The sequence below is a fragment of the Coloeus monedula genome, assembly GCF_965178545.1.
Source record: "Coloeus monedula genome assembly, chromosome: 2".
Lineage (NCBI taxonomy): Eukaryota > Metazoa > Chordata > Aves > Passeriformes > Corvidae > Coloeus > Coloeus monedula.
In genome coordinates this window covers 62110180-62124841 of record NC_138782.1, presented here as the reverse complement: position 1 = coordinate 62124841, position 14662 = coordinate 62110180, and the positions used below count along the sequence as shown (strand labels likewise).

The 14662-nt window shown below is 38.7% G+C and overlaps 1 protein-coding gene across 3 annotated transcripts in view; it reads right to left on the bottom strand.

Moving 5' to 3' along the window:
• Nucleotides 1-12: 12 nt before the first annotated feature.
• Nucleotides 13-14662, bottom strand: part of IGF2R (insulin like growth factor 2 receptor) — a 58031-nt gene continuing 43381 nt past the window's right edge. For all 3 annotated transcript variants that reach the window (XM_082303453.1, XM_082303452.1, XM_082303454.1), the window contains exons 35-48: nt 13233-13445; nt 12150-12299; nt 10961-11122; nt 10258-10459; nt 9704-9850; nt 9338-9572; nt 8273-8409; nt 7160-7274; nt 5643-5789; nt 4993-5177; nt 4428-4614; nt 3237-3401; nt 2553-2622; nt 13-2145 (exon numbers count right to left, since the gene is read on the bottom strand). In XM_082303453.1, coding sequence (XP_082159579.1) covers nt 1744-2145; nt 2553-2622; nt 3237-3401; nt 4428-4614; nt 4993-5177; nt 5643-5789; nt 7160-7274; nt 8273-8409; nt 9338-9572; nt 9704-9850; nt 10258-10459; nt 10961-11122; nt 12150-12299; nt 13233-13445 — 2517 coding nt within the window. In that variant the 3' untranslated portion in view covers nt 13-1743. The remainder of the gene's footprint in view (nt 2146-2552; nt 2623-3236; nt 3402-4427; nt 4615-4992; nt 5178-5642; nt 5790-7159; nt 7275-8272; nt 8410-9337; nt 9573-9703; nt 9851-10257; nt 10460-10960; nt 11123-12149; nt 12300-13232; nt 13446-14662) is intronic.

The following is a 14662-nucleotide window of genomic DNA, read 5'->3' as shown; positions in this document are numbered from 1 at the left end:
CACGTGACTTCACACAGGAGAAATAATTTCATGCAGTGGGTTCATGGATCAAACAACTCCAAAATGCCAGCCTTGATGACTTGAGGAAGGGAAACAGAACTCTCCAACATGCATTGAGAGAACTGTGTAATGATAACTGACAGTATTAAAAATACACCATCAAGCCTCTGATTTCCCCCAGCTCACCTAATTCTAAATATGAAAAATGCTGATTTAAGTTTGAAAAGATGAAGCTTAAGCCAAACTGATTTACAGCTCCACTGGTAGCAATACAAGAAGAAGAAAACCCAAGTCTGATAAAAGAACATACCACCAGAGCCTACCTACCTATTCTGATCTTTGTCATCAAACACTGGTTCTCATTTTGAGTGACACAATTGAGGTATAAACCATCCCAGCAGGAAAGGGTCACGCTAGGCTGGTGAGCAGCATACGGAATAGTGTAAGAAGGATTCCAGACTTGAGATGTGGGATTTGGAATACCCACTTCATATCTTTTATTGAAATTGCTGAATACTTTATATTACACTATTTTGATTCAAAATGGAGTTTTTATAAAAAGAAACCATTGTTGAAACTGAATAAGCCAGCCAAAAGGAACAACAAAAAGTTTCAAAAAATTCTGACCAATGCATGTTCTTGTACAATGCTTTGAAACCCTATAATTGTCCATAATTTTATTTAGGAAATATCTGGAGAAGAGCAAGACTGCTAGAGAAAAATTGACTTGCATTCATTACCAGCAACATTTCAAATCAATGACCATGGCCAGGATCATAGCATATGGACTAGAAATCAGGCTATCAGAAAACATTGGCCCAAATTTATTTTCTTGATACTAATACCAGAGAGAGGCATTATGCAGACTAGGGCTTCTCTAGTCCTTGGGCTTTTCTTGGTGATGACAAACTGGGTAGCACAGATTGTATTACAGGAACTCTGCCTCTACATCCTTGAAAACTCTGGTTGTCTGTGCAGTTGGCCTAGTCCAGCCATAATCAAGGAAAAAAAAAATCTTTGGGTGCTTGTCAGCTGCTTAGGCAAATACTGATAAAGTCAGTCATACGACCAGTACCAAAAAAAAAATACCATGCGAAGAACAGCAACCATTTCAGGCTAAAGCTATACAGAATTGTACCTTTCCATCCACACCTTTGAACCAATTATCTGTTTAAATTAGAATGGATATTCAAATTTACAGGATAAATTAGACCAGTTCCAAAATTTACATCAAATCATCCCAACACACAAAAGTTATACTTTTCCTTGTCTCACAATGGGTGAACCCATAGAATAATACCCTGCCGGCAGGAAGAACATGTTACTATCAAGCAAACCTGAGTAGTGAGGATCAATAAATACAAGGAGTTAAAACGAGAGTAGTCAGATAACTTGAATCTCAGAAGCCAGGGGCTTCATTGAGCCTTAATCCTTTCCTTTCAAAGGTTTCTCTTTTTTAAGCAAGCATTTAACATCTATGCTGAGACTTCAAAAAAAAAAAAGTGTCCTGGCTAGAGAGAGTCAACTAACTCAGCCAACTGGATGTCAGAAATCCAGTCATTACTGAACAGATCATTGTAAACAATCACAGAATCTTTCTCTTCTTCCCTTTTCAATGGTTTCTTGTTAAAGGCAAAATTCAGAAAAATCTTTCAGGCTGAAGTCCTCATATTTGGTTGGAAATGTTGTCCCGTTATATATAATCTCTCTATATATATATTTGATTAGGCACAAGAGGGGTTATTAAATATTCAACAAGTCCTCATCACTATCATCATGAAATGATACTGTATTTGTAGAGTTCTGTGCCTTCTGCTGGCCTGGCTTGGCTATTGCTTTCCTTTCCTTTCCTCCATTCAGTAAATAAGACTTGTTATCACTGCCAAGACTGTGTGGCTTCTTTTGTGGGTGCTTGCTCTTGTCTAGTCCTCTTCCTGTTTGAATCTTTACATCTGGAATGGTTAACACTTCATCCTCACTGTCCAGGTCATCCACATGGAGAGAGGTAAGGGCTTCAGATGTAACAGACTTGGTAGCAATGTGACCATTCTCCTGCCCTCCTTTGGCCATTCTTGGATTTGGTGCTGCGACTTCCTCCATAAGCCACTCGGTCTCATTCTCATTAGCTTCTTCTTCGCTGTTTATCTGCAAGAAAAGAAAAGACCAGACTGTATCTGCCACTCCAGACTGACACACACTGATCTCCCCAATCGTCAGACCCCACAGCACACACGACCTTGGTTTAATGTAGCTGTGACAGTAACACTGCAAGAGCATCACTTTTCACTGCACTGAAACAGACTTTGTTCTCTTCTTGTACGTTTGCACGTTACTTGGTGATTTATAGACCGCTCTTCAATTCTTTATCTTCCTTTCCCATTTCACAGTATAAATATATACATATCTCAGCTATGTGGCTTTCCTGATGCCACACAGTACGGTATCCATGCAGTAAAGGAACTAGAAATTAAGGGGGTTATTTATTTATTAAAAAAAAGCTTAATTTAACAAAAACTTTACAAGAAACAAATTTGATTTTGTCACTGTATTACCTTTGTGTATTTGTAGGAAACACCAGATGATCTTCTGCAGCAGTTTGTTATCTTGCTTATTACAATTTCCCTAAAGAAAAGGAAGAATACTACATTAGAAAGACTATATCCACTTACTAGCCCTCACTTTTCTTCATTGGATTTCTACCATCAACATAAAGCATGTCAACAAATGAGCTGCAAACTATCATATTGACCCTGAACCACTCTAACAAAATTCAGTCTGGGAAGATGTACATCTTCCCCCTTGCTAAAGCTTCAGGCTGACTGTTCTGAAACCCCTCTGGCTTTCATATCTAAGGGAAAAACACCCCAAAAGTTGTCTGGAAAGCAGAGGAACGGCAGGACTTGCACTTGTTCCTTGACACTGCTGTATGGATATGGCCTGACTTCATGAAAGGAGAGGGATATCAAATGCTAACGATATTGTCATGCTGTTTTATTTTCCTTAATTAGCAGTTGTCCACAACATAGGCTAGACCAACTCAGTTGTACATCCCAGCCCTCTTTTATATGGGCCTTCAGACAGTACTGGAGAATTTGAAGGAACCAGCAGTTTGACAGTTGATGCTGCCAACTAAAAAACAGAACTCAAATCTCTAAAGTTTACTATTTCCCTTTCACTTTTGGCAGAAAACCAAGTCCTGACAAAGAAACTTCTAAAGACTCTTAATAATTTCTTACCTCCTCTCTTTTTTGTAGAACAGCAAGATTATGAGACACGCAGTGAGAACAACCAGGAGGACACTCAGCACAGCACCAACAGCCTGGCTTCTCCTTGAAAGACCTTTATGTATTTGGGTCTCCTCATCTGTCTGGTGCTGATTGTTTCCTGGATCATTGGTTAATCTAGCAATGTAAATTGAAAAGATAGGATCTATTGATAAATTCTGTTAAACTGGATTAGAAACAGCAGATTAAAAGACAACATGCTACACCATCCTGTCAGTCCAACCTAAGAGCTGCATAAACAGATTTAGGGGATTTCATCTAAGTAAAAAACAACTTGAAAAACACAAATAGATGTACTGTGCCTACATCCCAGTATGCTATCAAATAGTGCACGAAACTACAGTCAAGACTGCAGACCACAATTAAGCACTCCAGAGTTTATACAGCAGCAGTTGTCCACACAAAGCTGCTGTTTTAGAACCAAATCTGCACTTGCATAAGCTGCAACAGCTACAGAAATTATCTTTCATCTGACTGTGGCACAGACCAAACTCCCTCAATGGGTTTAAATCAGAATCAAGAGTTTCCCTTTTCTTTCAAGCTAGCAGGCAGAAAGTAAACACTCCCAGAAGTAGTCACTCCATTTTTCACAGTGAGGCTGCCTACCTGTCAAGAATGCTGTAAGCACTTAGATACAGACACTCTGCTTTTAACACTGTCCCCTCACTAATCAGGAGATTAGCTGATCATATTTAATTGCAGAAATACTTCATTATTCCTTTAAGGCCTGTAATGATTTTCCATTCCAGGCTACAGAAGTGGGCAGATAGAGGGAAAGGACAGTCTTTGTCACAGCTTCAAAGTTTTCCAGACAGTAAGACAAGGGGGACCAAAGACCTCACCCACGAACTGTTTGCTCCTCTCAGTAACACAAAACAGCATGTTCTGTCAGCTGCAGTGGGTTTTACTTAGTGAAAACAATGATACTAATTCCAATGTGCCTCTCCAGCTTTAGGTCCAGATCAGTTTAGCAAGCTTTAATTTAGTGGTCATGTGCCAAACACTGCATACACCATCATCAATTTATCTACTGCTTTTTTAGCTTTTCCCCTTTTACCAATCACTGTGATGAACAAATACAAAGAAGCCTTTGGCTGAGAAGTGCTGACAAAAGCTGCTTTCAGAAAATGGTTAACTACTCACATTAATGGACACACAGCAGATGTGTACCAGGTAAATAAATACTGGCAATCTGCTGTCTCATGAAGGAATTCAGGGATGCCTTCCTTTGCTTGTGGATTGCAGTGGAAGAAAATGGTTGAAGACACAAACTTTGATTTATCTTTACCGCATCTGGAGTCAGATGAAAATATGACATCCAAATCATCATCTACAACGAGAAGAAAACCTTGTAGTTTACTACTTCCTTGAGAACAATGTTAACATTAGACCCTGAAAAGAAAAGTAGCTAGCTGAAGGAAATCATTGCTTATGCAGCAGCACAGAGGGAAACAGGAGACCAAAGTCTTCTATCTCACATTGTTTTTAACAAAGTCTTTCAGTCTTCAAGTGTCCAGCCCTAACCCATATTAAGGCTGTATTTGCAACTGAGCTTACACAGCAAAAAAACCCAATCTAAATTATGCTAGACAGACTTTGGATAGCTTTACAGAAACAGATGAGCACAGATGTTGTTAATCAAGAACCATTTTCTGATGAAGCAATTCACAGAACATCAAGCAAATCTCTGTGGTGAGCAGGTACTTACCGTCAACGTAATATTTGGCATTTCTGGCAGAACCAACTCTCCGAACACGCTGTTCATTAGTTTTCACCTGGCAGATGTTTGCTCCAAAGCATTCGGGGAAACTTGAGTTTATTATACCAGAAAGTTGAATTTGATATACATATTTATCACCATTTGTCCGTTCATCACCAGAAGCTGTGTACAACCTGAGGAAACAGAGGACAAGTCTGTTCTTAAGTCTAAACACACAGGCTGGGGTTATTCCTAAGACATAAAACTGGCAACAGTGGTAGATGCTATCACTGGGTGATACCAGAGCAAGCTGAGTGACCAATTCAGCAACCAGAAAAGATGCAGGACTGTGGCTTCCTCCCTGAACAGTAGAAGTAAGGATTACATTTAGCATAAGTATAATCCTTAGCAAGCACAGAAAGCAAACTTTTCCAGCTACACTGCCCTCAGTGTGTGAGTGAACATGTAAATACCTCCAAAGGTTTAAGATAAACTGAAGACAAAAGCATGATTCAGTGGCTCATACACACTCCTGACTGAGAACCATATGGTGTGATCTGCAGCGACGATAAATGGCACAGCTTAGCAATCTTCTCCAGAAAGGTAACTAGTTCTACCATTCTGTTGGTTTGGTGTTTGTTTGGGGCTTTTTTACTCACTTGTAATAAACATCCCCTAAAGAAAAGTTTTTCCCAGTTGCAGGATTAATGACTGTTCCGTTCACCACCTCTACCTCCTGCTGCTTCACAGCACAAGCTGCACGTGTATCCCATGTGATGTAGTAGGCACAGTTTTCTTCATCAAACCTACCAAAATGAAAGATACAGCTGATGATATCAGGAAAGAGTAACAAGTTTTTAGCATCCTGACAAAAGGAAAAGACAACTGCTAACCCATGTGTGACAACATCCTGCCTAAGCATCACACCGAGAGTAAGCTAAAACAGTCAAGTAGCACTCAAAAAAAGCTACCTGAAGAATTGCAATGGATTTTTCTGCACTTTCATGATTTTAGAAGACCTGGCTGTACCTCAGCTTCCTACTGAAAATTCCAGAATTCCCATAGTGTATCAAAGGGTTTTATTGATATATTTTAGCTAGCGAACATATCAGGCTGCTTTTTTGCAGCATGCTAAACCTGCCTTTTATTTAAGCAGAACAATAGGTATAAGCTAGTGTCCTGGTTCTGGCCAGGACAGCGTTAATTTTTGCAGTAGCCAGGAAAGCCCATGGCCAGGACCCAGAGGTTATTCTATACCACCTCACATCATTGTTAGGAACAGGGGGAAGGACATCTTCTCTAGGGAGAACGGGTCCCTCCTGGGCCAGCACAGCACGGCAGAGGGACCCCAGTCATGTATCGTTGTCTCATTTGAATCATTCAGCTCCTTCTTGTATCCTCTGTCATTGGTATTAATGTTGTTACCGTTTCTTTTCTTATCTCATTTCTGTTTCAGTAAATTGGTCTTATCTCAACCCATTATATTTATCTTCTGTGCCTCCACTTCTCCTCTCCAGCCCTTGGAAGGGGAAAGGGGGAACAAGCAGTATATAGTTTCAGTGGGAGCACTGAATTAGAGAATATCATTCCTAAACCCTGACAGCTAGTCAAACTTTGCTGCCTAGTTCTTTGACTCACACAGAGCATTTTGTTCAGTTTTCCAATTCTACAAGCAATATGGAGTTAATATAGAGACTAAGAAAAAAGTCCTCAAGCTTTCTAAGTATTTGTGATCATGCATATATACCTCACTTTAGACAGATTCTGGTTAAATACACTGTATTGAGGCAGAAATAAACCATGCTTTAGTAGCTCACTTACTGACAGTAAATGTCCTTCAATAAACAGATTTTGAACAGAGTTAAGAGTGGTTGTACAATGACATTGGCTAGGCACATTGAAACAACAGCATCCAAGCCACTGTCAGATCTAATTTGAAATCGGAATGTTTAGATTTTTTCCCAGAAATTTTAAGATAAATACAAAATACGATGTGTATGGAAATGAACAATTGCACAAACTCCAGAAGACCCCATGCCTCGCAAGTACAGACCATGGATCATTTTAGGGACTGTCCAACAGAGCAGACAGTCCCTGTCCTGAGATTTAAGGGTTTACTAGACAGGTACAAAGGAATTGGCCATGAAGATCAGTGGTGTGTAAATTTATTACTCACCTCTGCAGCATGGGCATGCCAACTGTTCTTGCACATTTCAGTTCTATAATTGTTCTTACTTTCTTATTTTTCCTACATTCTTGTCCACTGGAATAACTAATATACACTGTATCACCTAGAAGAAAAAAATGGTGATAAAAGGTTTTTGTAAGCAGCTGTCAGGAGTTTCCTTTGCTCATTCCCTAGACTTCCTTCCTTCTAGCATTCTTTTCCCCTGCATAGACCATATACCAATTACAGTACTTCAGTAATTCGAGGCATTCACACTTGTGATCATTTAAAAATCACTCCTCAAACACCTTTGCCTTTACATTGTACCCTGTGTTCAGGTCCCCAGTATGGCTGTAACAAAAGTTTAAATGTAAAGTATCATTTTTTTAAACATACAAATAAATGAAGATACCCATTTATAAAGGAACTCAGGCAATAAACACAGGCAATACATGTCACTGCTTTTGTAAATGGATGGAAAATTTCCCTGAGCACCAATTTGAAAAACATTCCTTAAACTAGAAGCTTGAATAAAGTTGACATTATTGGTTTGTATTTGTTTTCCTAAGAGTGAAGCCAGTTAATCATCCTTCACATGCTGCTTTAATTGAAGAAGTCAGTAGATGCAGAGTAAGTCTTTTCAAACTGGATGAACAAAAATTACTTCCCCTCTCACAATTATAGAATCACAGATTGGCTGAGGCTGAAAGGGACCCCTGGAGGTCGTCTGGTCCAAACTCCCTGCTCAAGTGGGGTCACTTGGAGCCAGCTGTCCAGGACTATGTCCAGACAGTCTCTGAATACCTCCAAGGTAGGAAACTCCACAACCTCTTTAGACAACCTGTGCCAGTGTTTGGATATCCTCACTGTAATAAAAGGGTCTCTTGATGTTCAGATAGGTAATTCATTTCTTACAGCTTTAATGACAACACTGTTTATTTGCTTCAATATTTTCTCATGGCTTAAGCATCACATTCTGTTTTCATTTTTAAACAGAAGATTCACTGATAAAAATATTTCAAAATAAAGGCTTCAGCATAATTTAAGAACTACTATAGCCAGGACATAAGATTTAATCCTTTAATCTCTAGCTCTCCACAGGAACAAAACAGAACTCTCTACCTGTCACATTCAGCTTCTGTGTATGAACAAGTCCAAGAACTTGAACATCTCCATTGTAGCTTTTCCTGCAAATACTGGCTCTTTCAGGGCAGCCTGTGGGTCCCTCGTGTACCCTCTGACAGAGGTTCACATAGTACCTATACAGAACATGGTAGACAAAACTTCTTTAAAATTCATTTAGGCTAAACTGAAGAAGTGATATGCAAACTTTAGAATCTTCATAGGAAGCTAGACAGGTTGCAAGAAACTAATCTCCAATTAGCTGACAGAATAAAGCATATACTAGGTTTGGCAGATTACTTCTAACTGTCATTTTCAAGTAAAAGACTATGCAAAAAAAAAAATTAATCATTTACCAGATTAGGTCCAAACTAGAAATTGGAACAGAGTCAAGAAATATCCAAAAGTTTTTTCATTTATAAAGATTATAGTACTACCCTAAATTCAGCATCTCCTCGGAGCTATACAAGCTCAGATACGCTAGGGCAGAGAACTGCTAGCGAGGTGGTGAATGAAGTGTTTTGTTACCCCACAGTCTATCATAAGTTTAGAATTAGATGCTGTCATCCTTGCCAGTTCATTTCTATTTCCTCACTGGAGGAGGGAGGCTGGAGAGGTTGATGACTTCCTGACATCCATATTTTCCACTATGCTAACACATCGAGAAATATGGGTAAAAAGTCCCGGTTAAACTTTAGACAACAACTTACACATTTGAGTCAAAAGAAAGCAACTAAGTAATAAAGATTTTTCTTCAACACTATTAAGAATCAAAAAAAAATAGCATTTAAACAACAAAATTACATTTTTAAGATAGAAGTTTAAATAGAAAGCTTTTAAATGGCTTTTAGTTTAGACATATTCATCCTTTTAAAAGGGTTACCAATAGAGGGAAAGGGTGAGAATGAAGAATGTGATTACTCAGTCCCTTCAGATTTTTTATTTATATGAAGTGTTAAGCATTGACAGCTTTAAGACGCTGAGCAGGGACCAAACAGAAATACTATGTCACATTACAACTGTACTGATAAGCAAGCTGCTCCCTCTGAGTTGCTCATTACTCACGAGTTCCCATTGTGGAAAAAGATCCATGATCCTGTCAGGGACGAGAGCATTCTCAAATCATAAGTTCTGTGTTTTTGGACAAATTTGCACTCCATTTTCTTGGGAGGACAAACAGCCTGAGTCTTCCATTCAAATGTCACAGCACAACCAAGAGTCTCACTGAGAAGGTATGGGCTCCCAACACCAGCATTTTCATCACATGTAAAGATAATGGTAGATTCCTTTCTTGCAGTTGCTATAAGGGGAAAGGTTGGAAAAAAGAAAAAGCGTATTTTACATGAGTCTTTCAGGCATGTATGGATTTTAGTGCAGCTAAATCTCTGTGTTAGCTAAGACCCTTGTACATGAAGTATAGGAAGTACTTACTGCTACTACAGAATCCCCATTTTTCATCTCCCTGGTAGTTTTCAGTTGTAGCACACCACGGCCTGTTCTTCCCTTCTGTAATACATTCCTCATAGGTCTTCCCTTTGTACTTGAAGGGGAACACACAGAGCTCTCCCTTTTCAGTCACTGAGAAGGAAAGATATAATCTCTTAACTACACACAGTAGAACAGGAGGCATATCCACATTTGGAACCTTATTCAAAGCCTGTACTTCAATATATTTCTTCTTAAAGAAAGGTCAGTGACAGACAACAGAAATACTGAAACATTGAATTTAAACCCAATTGGAGAACTAGATGTAGCACACAGTTAGCTACAATCATCCCTGCAGAAAAGTTGCACTGTTTCTTCTAGGGAGATACATGTAGACCTTGCAGATTAGTATGATGCTTGTGATTTAGCAAAACTACATGTTTCTTTTGCTATATGTAAAATCTATGTTGCTTCCTCCTGTCACAACAAAACCTCACGTGTTAAGGGAAAAATATCCTGACAAGTTTTGAACATAAAGAATGGGTCTGCTCCAATCTCACCTGGAGGGCACCGATCACCTCCTGTATATTGCAAGATGACTTTTTCATCCTGGTGGCTGTAGTCCATTCTCATTTCCTTTAGGTTTCCAAAGGATGACACGCCACTTTTAGATGTCAGACACACTGCCCCATCTCTGCATTTTCCCTGGGGCAAGCCTACACTGCACACACCAACGTGGTAATTGTTGGACCCAGAAAATACCTGTGTAGAAAATCAGAAACATCACAGCAAGTCTAGAGTTAATACTTACAAAATCACACAAGTGCTTCATAAAACAAGTCTTAGGCAGCACTTGCATAATGCAGGAGAAGATAACTAATTTTGCAAGTCTGGCCTTTCTTAATATGACAAAACTGCAGATAAAGCACACAGGACCACAGATAAAATCTGCTCAGCAGACCTGCTCTCTCATTCAAGACTCTATCAAAGGTGAAGATTTCTCATGCCTTTACCCATCACTGTGTCCATTAAATTTACTTTCAAAAATATTAAAATGTTATACCCTCTAATATTATTTCCTCTGCCAGAAGCCAAACAAGTATTGATACTGACCACAGCACATTTCAGCCTTTTCTCACACCCCAGAATGCTTAAAAGAAACCCTTCCTGCAGTTTTAAAGTGCTGATAGCAATAGGGAATTATAAATAAATAAGTAAATAAAAAACCAAACAAATAAATGTCACACCACCAGAAGGCACTACCTCGAATGATCTTCCAGAAAGGCTGGTCAGGTTAAAAGTATAGTGTAGCTGTTCATCAATCACAGAGCAGCCTAAAGTTTTCACTTTATCAGGACACACAACTGGAGTTTCCCACTCAAACACAAAAGTGCAATCAACTTTCCTTATCATCTTCGGATTACCCTGTTACCAAAGAACACGGGAAGACACATTTAATTTTTGGAGAATTTGTTGTTGTCTCTGCATTTTCCCCCCTCCCCAATAGTTAACCTCAGTTACTACCATGGCTAGACTTCACTGATTGTAGGACAAACACCGTATTATAATCAGTACCTAAAAAACTTAAAAGGGAAGTGCATTCTACCTAGCTCCAGAAAACAATCAAGGTACACAAGCTTTCTTAATTAGGGTTGAGATTTTGATGCTCAGCTCAGTTGCAAGCAACAAAAGTGTGAGAGCTGTGCTTCTTGATGGCAGAGAGCATTAAGAAATTTCACTGAGTTAGGGTTTAAAGAGAATATTGTTTACTTTATCATGTTTTCAACTGAAGTATTAGTATGATCTGTGTAATATTCAGAGCTGCCTCAAGTTTCAGCTCATGCCCTATGTTGACAAAAATGGTTTCATGATCTTCAGCAAGCTCTAGTTTGACAAACATCATATCTAAGTGCTTCTCTACAGTTTGCTGAAGTATTAAAAAAATTCAAGAAGTGCTAGATTCACATCACCATGCAAACTCAATTTAGTGTTCAGGTGTTGACACAAAATAAAAACATAAGCAACTAAATGCAAATTTTTAAAGTTGTGTGTGATTATGGAAAACGTTACAGCATAGGGAGAACACTTCACAGTAATACCTGTACAGTTACACTGGTTCTTGTGTTAGCTTGAGGTACAAGTACAAACTTTAGGATCTAAACAAGGTGCAACACAGCATAAAGTTTAAAGTCAGCGATAAGTTATCATTACATTACTTCCATGGAATCTGATCCTTGAAATCATTAGAACCTGTAACTTTCAAGCTTAAAGTTCAGGCAGTCAGTAAAATTTTGGCCAGTTAAGAATACAAATATGGTACTTCTTCTTGAAACAAGTCCATCCATACATTCTGGAAACAAATCCTTGACTTAGTTTTAAACACAGCTAACACCGGTTACTACCCACTTTCCATTACACTCCAATATTAACATAACTTTAATGGATATCTCACCAGACTAGTTCCTTGGCTGCAGTGAAATACAATAACAGAAGTATAGTTCAATCTGTTGCTTATTTGACAAGGAGTAGTGCTGTTGTAAGTGATGTAAACTTCATTTGCTGCCTTATTGAACTGGGGAGGTTCAGTAACACGACCAATATCCTACACAAGCAAAAATGTTATTAGTAGAAGTACAGGACACATCTAGATTCCAGATCAGCCCAGAGATTAGATCAGCTCAGATTCATCTGTTTGGTTTACACAGGAGCACTACTATTGCTCTTTTGAAAACTGCATTCTATACTCAAAGAACAGCCATTACATTTCAATCCTAACAAAACACAAGCTGAGCAACTCAAAACAGATTTTGACAAAACTTGACAAAAGCCAGGGAGGTTCTGCATCTTAGAGGTAGATTCTTCTTTACATCAGTGTGCCAAATTACCAACACATCACTTAAAAATAGCATTAAGAATGAAGTAAGGTCCCTAGATTAATATGGAAATTCATGGGAAACAATCTGAGCTTTTTATGCCTATCTTCTAGAGCTTGCAAACGAGTCCTCAAAAGCAAAAGCCTAGATCTCTAAGGCAGTAACACAGACAAGTTAATCAATCCTCTGTAACAGGCTCACTATTTATGCAGCTGTCAAGTTCTTCCATGAAAGATCTAAGTGCATTTTGAAGCATGCTAGGGTCTAGACTGCTCCAGTTGCAACAGGCTATCACAATATCAATTAAGCCACAGAATGGCTAAGACATCCTGCTTCCCAGTGTCCATATTTGGCACACAGCACTTTGGGACACAGAATTTATTTTTCACTTCATGAAAAAAATTCTCTGTAGCAATTTTTCATATTTATCACTGTATTGAATCTTCTGACATCCAAAAAAAATCAGTGGGGTTCAGAATAGAAAAATACTTCTTCATAGGGAAAAGCAATAAAAGGGAACTTTGCAGAGGAGATTTTAATTCTGCATTCCATTTCTTTAATCCATTGTCAAGCCTCTGGCTCAAATAGGGTCTCTACACAGGGATACTATATTAAGCTCTTAGAGAAATGCACATTTCAGTGATTCCTGGCATGGTACTTACTATTGGCAATCCATTAACAGGAACCATGCAAACAGCTGCTCCAGGTGGGCAGCTGACATCTTTGATAGGATTGAGAGGCTCACAAATGTTGATGTAGAAGTCTGGAGAAACATCTGTACTATCTTCATCCACAAATGCCTCATAATATCCAGTGCGATGGATCAGAGGAGACAGGTCAATCAGGGAACTGCCATTCATTACTGAGCACTTCACCTACAAGAAGGTACATTTATTGCTCTTATTCTTTTACTACTTGCTTTGATTAATTGACAAACATCTTATCCTTCTTGGGGCCAGAAGCATGGCTCCATTCAAAAGTTTCAAATATAAGTAAAGCAGCATTCATTATAATTTTCGCTTGTCTACAGATACTAAACACCTACAAGCAACATATGAAAAACCTTGATAATTTAAACATTCTTATGGAATGGAGTCCCTATCAGAACAATACCAAGACAAAGCTCTGGCACACGTACTCCAGCAAATGTAGTCACTATGAGGTTTTAAGATCGGGCCCCGTCCCTTCCTCTCCTCATCTCCCACACATCATTGGACCACCTCCAACAAACAAGCTTGGTTATAACAGTGTAAAGTTAGTGTATTGCAAGTTGATGGCTTGAGTACTACATTTCCTCAGAACCAATTTCATACACTCTTAACATGCATAAACCTACTGACAGTCTATGTGGAATTTGAGAAATCTATTCTTGTTTAGATATTGGTTAAGGAGCAACTAACAAAATTACCATTTAATTTAAGAACAAATAATCACTGTTGCTACCCAGATATCATCATACTGAAATAGCTTGGGTCACTGTGAAAAAAGTGATCAGAAGTGCACTAAGGATCACCACATGGAACTAACAGGCTAGAAAACACAGTGGGGTTGGGTACTGTTGATTTCTATTGCAGCATGGTACATATTACTGAAGGGGAAACCAGAACTGTGTGTAGCTGAAAGAGGGGACATGTGAAAGTTCCTGCTGGATAAAGAAAAACTGGAAGGTGTTTTCCTAAATGGAAGCCAGAGCTATTGTAGTATAGAAACAGTGATGAGGAGGAAAAACAATTTATTGCAGGGAATGATGGTCACACTAGAGGTAATCAAAACAGCAAAAAGAATGATTAGGCCAATTCACAAAAAGAAATATTCAGGTATTAAGAAAGGATCTAAATTCATCCAATAGCTCATTTAGCCTTCCATTCCTAGTGCTGCCTTTTACTCCGTGCACCCACCAATACTGGTCATTTTTAATTAGCTAAAATTAACTACAGACTATCTCAGAGCATTGTCTGGAGCACCAGTTCAACTAAACTGACCAAATTATGTTGTTACAGCATGTGTCGTACATCAGAAGCAGATTCTAAATTCATGCTATCAAAGTTTATCAGGTTTTGCACTGAGCAAACTGATCATGTACTTGCTTGGC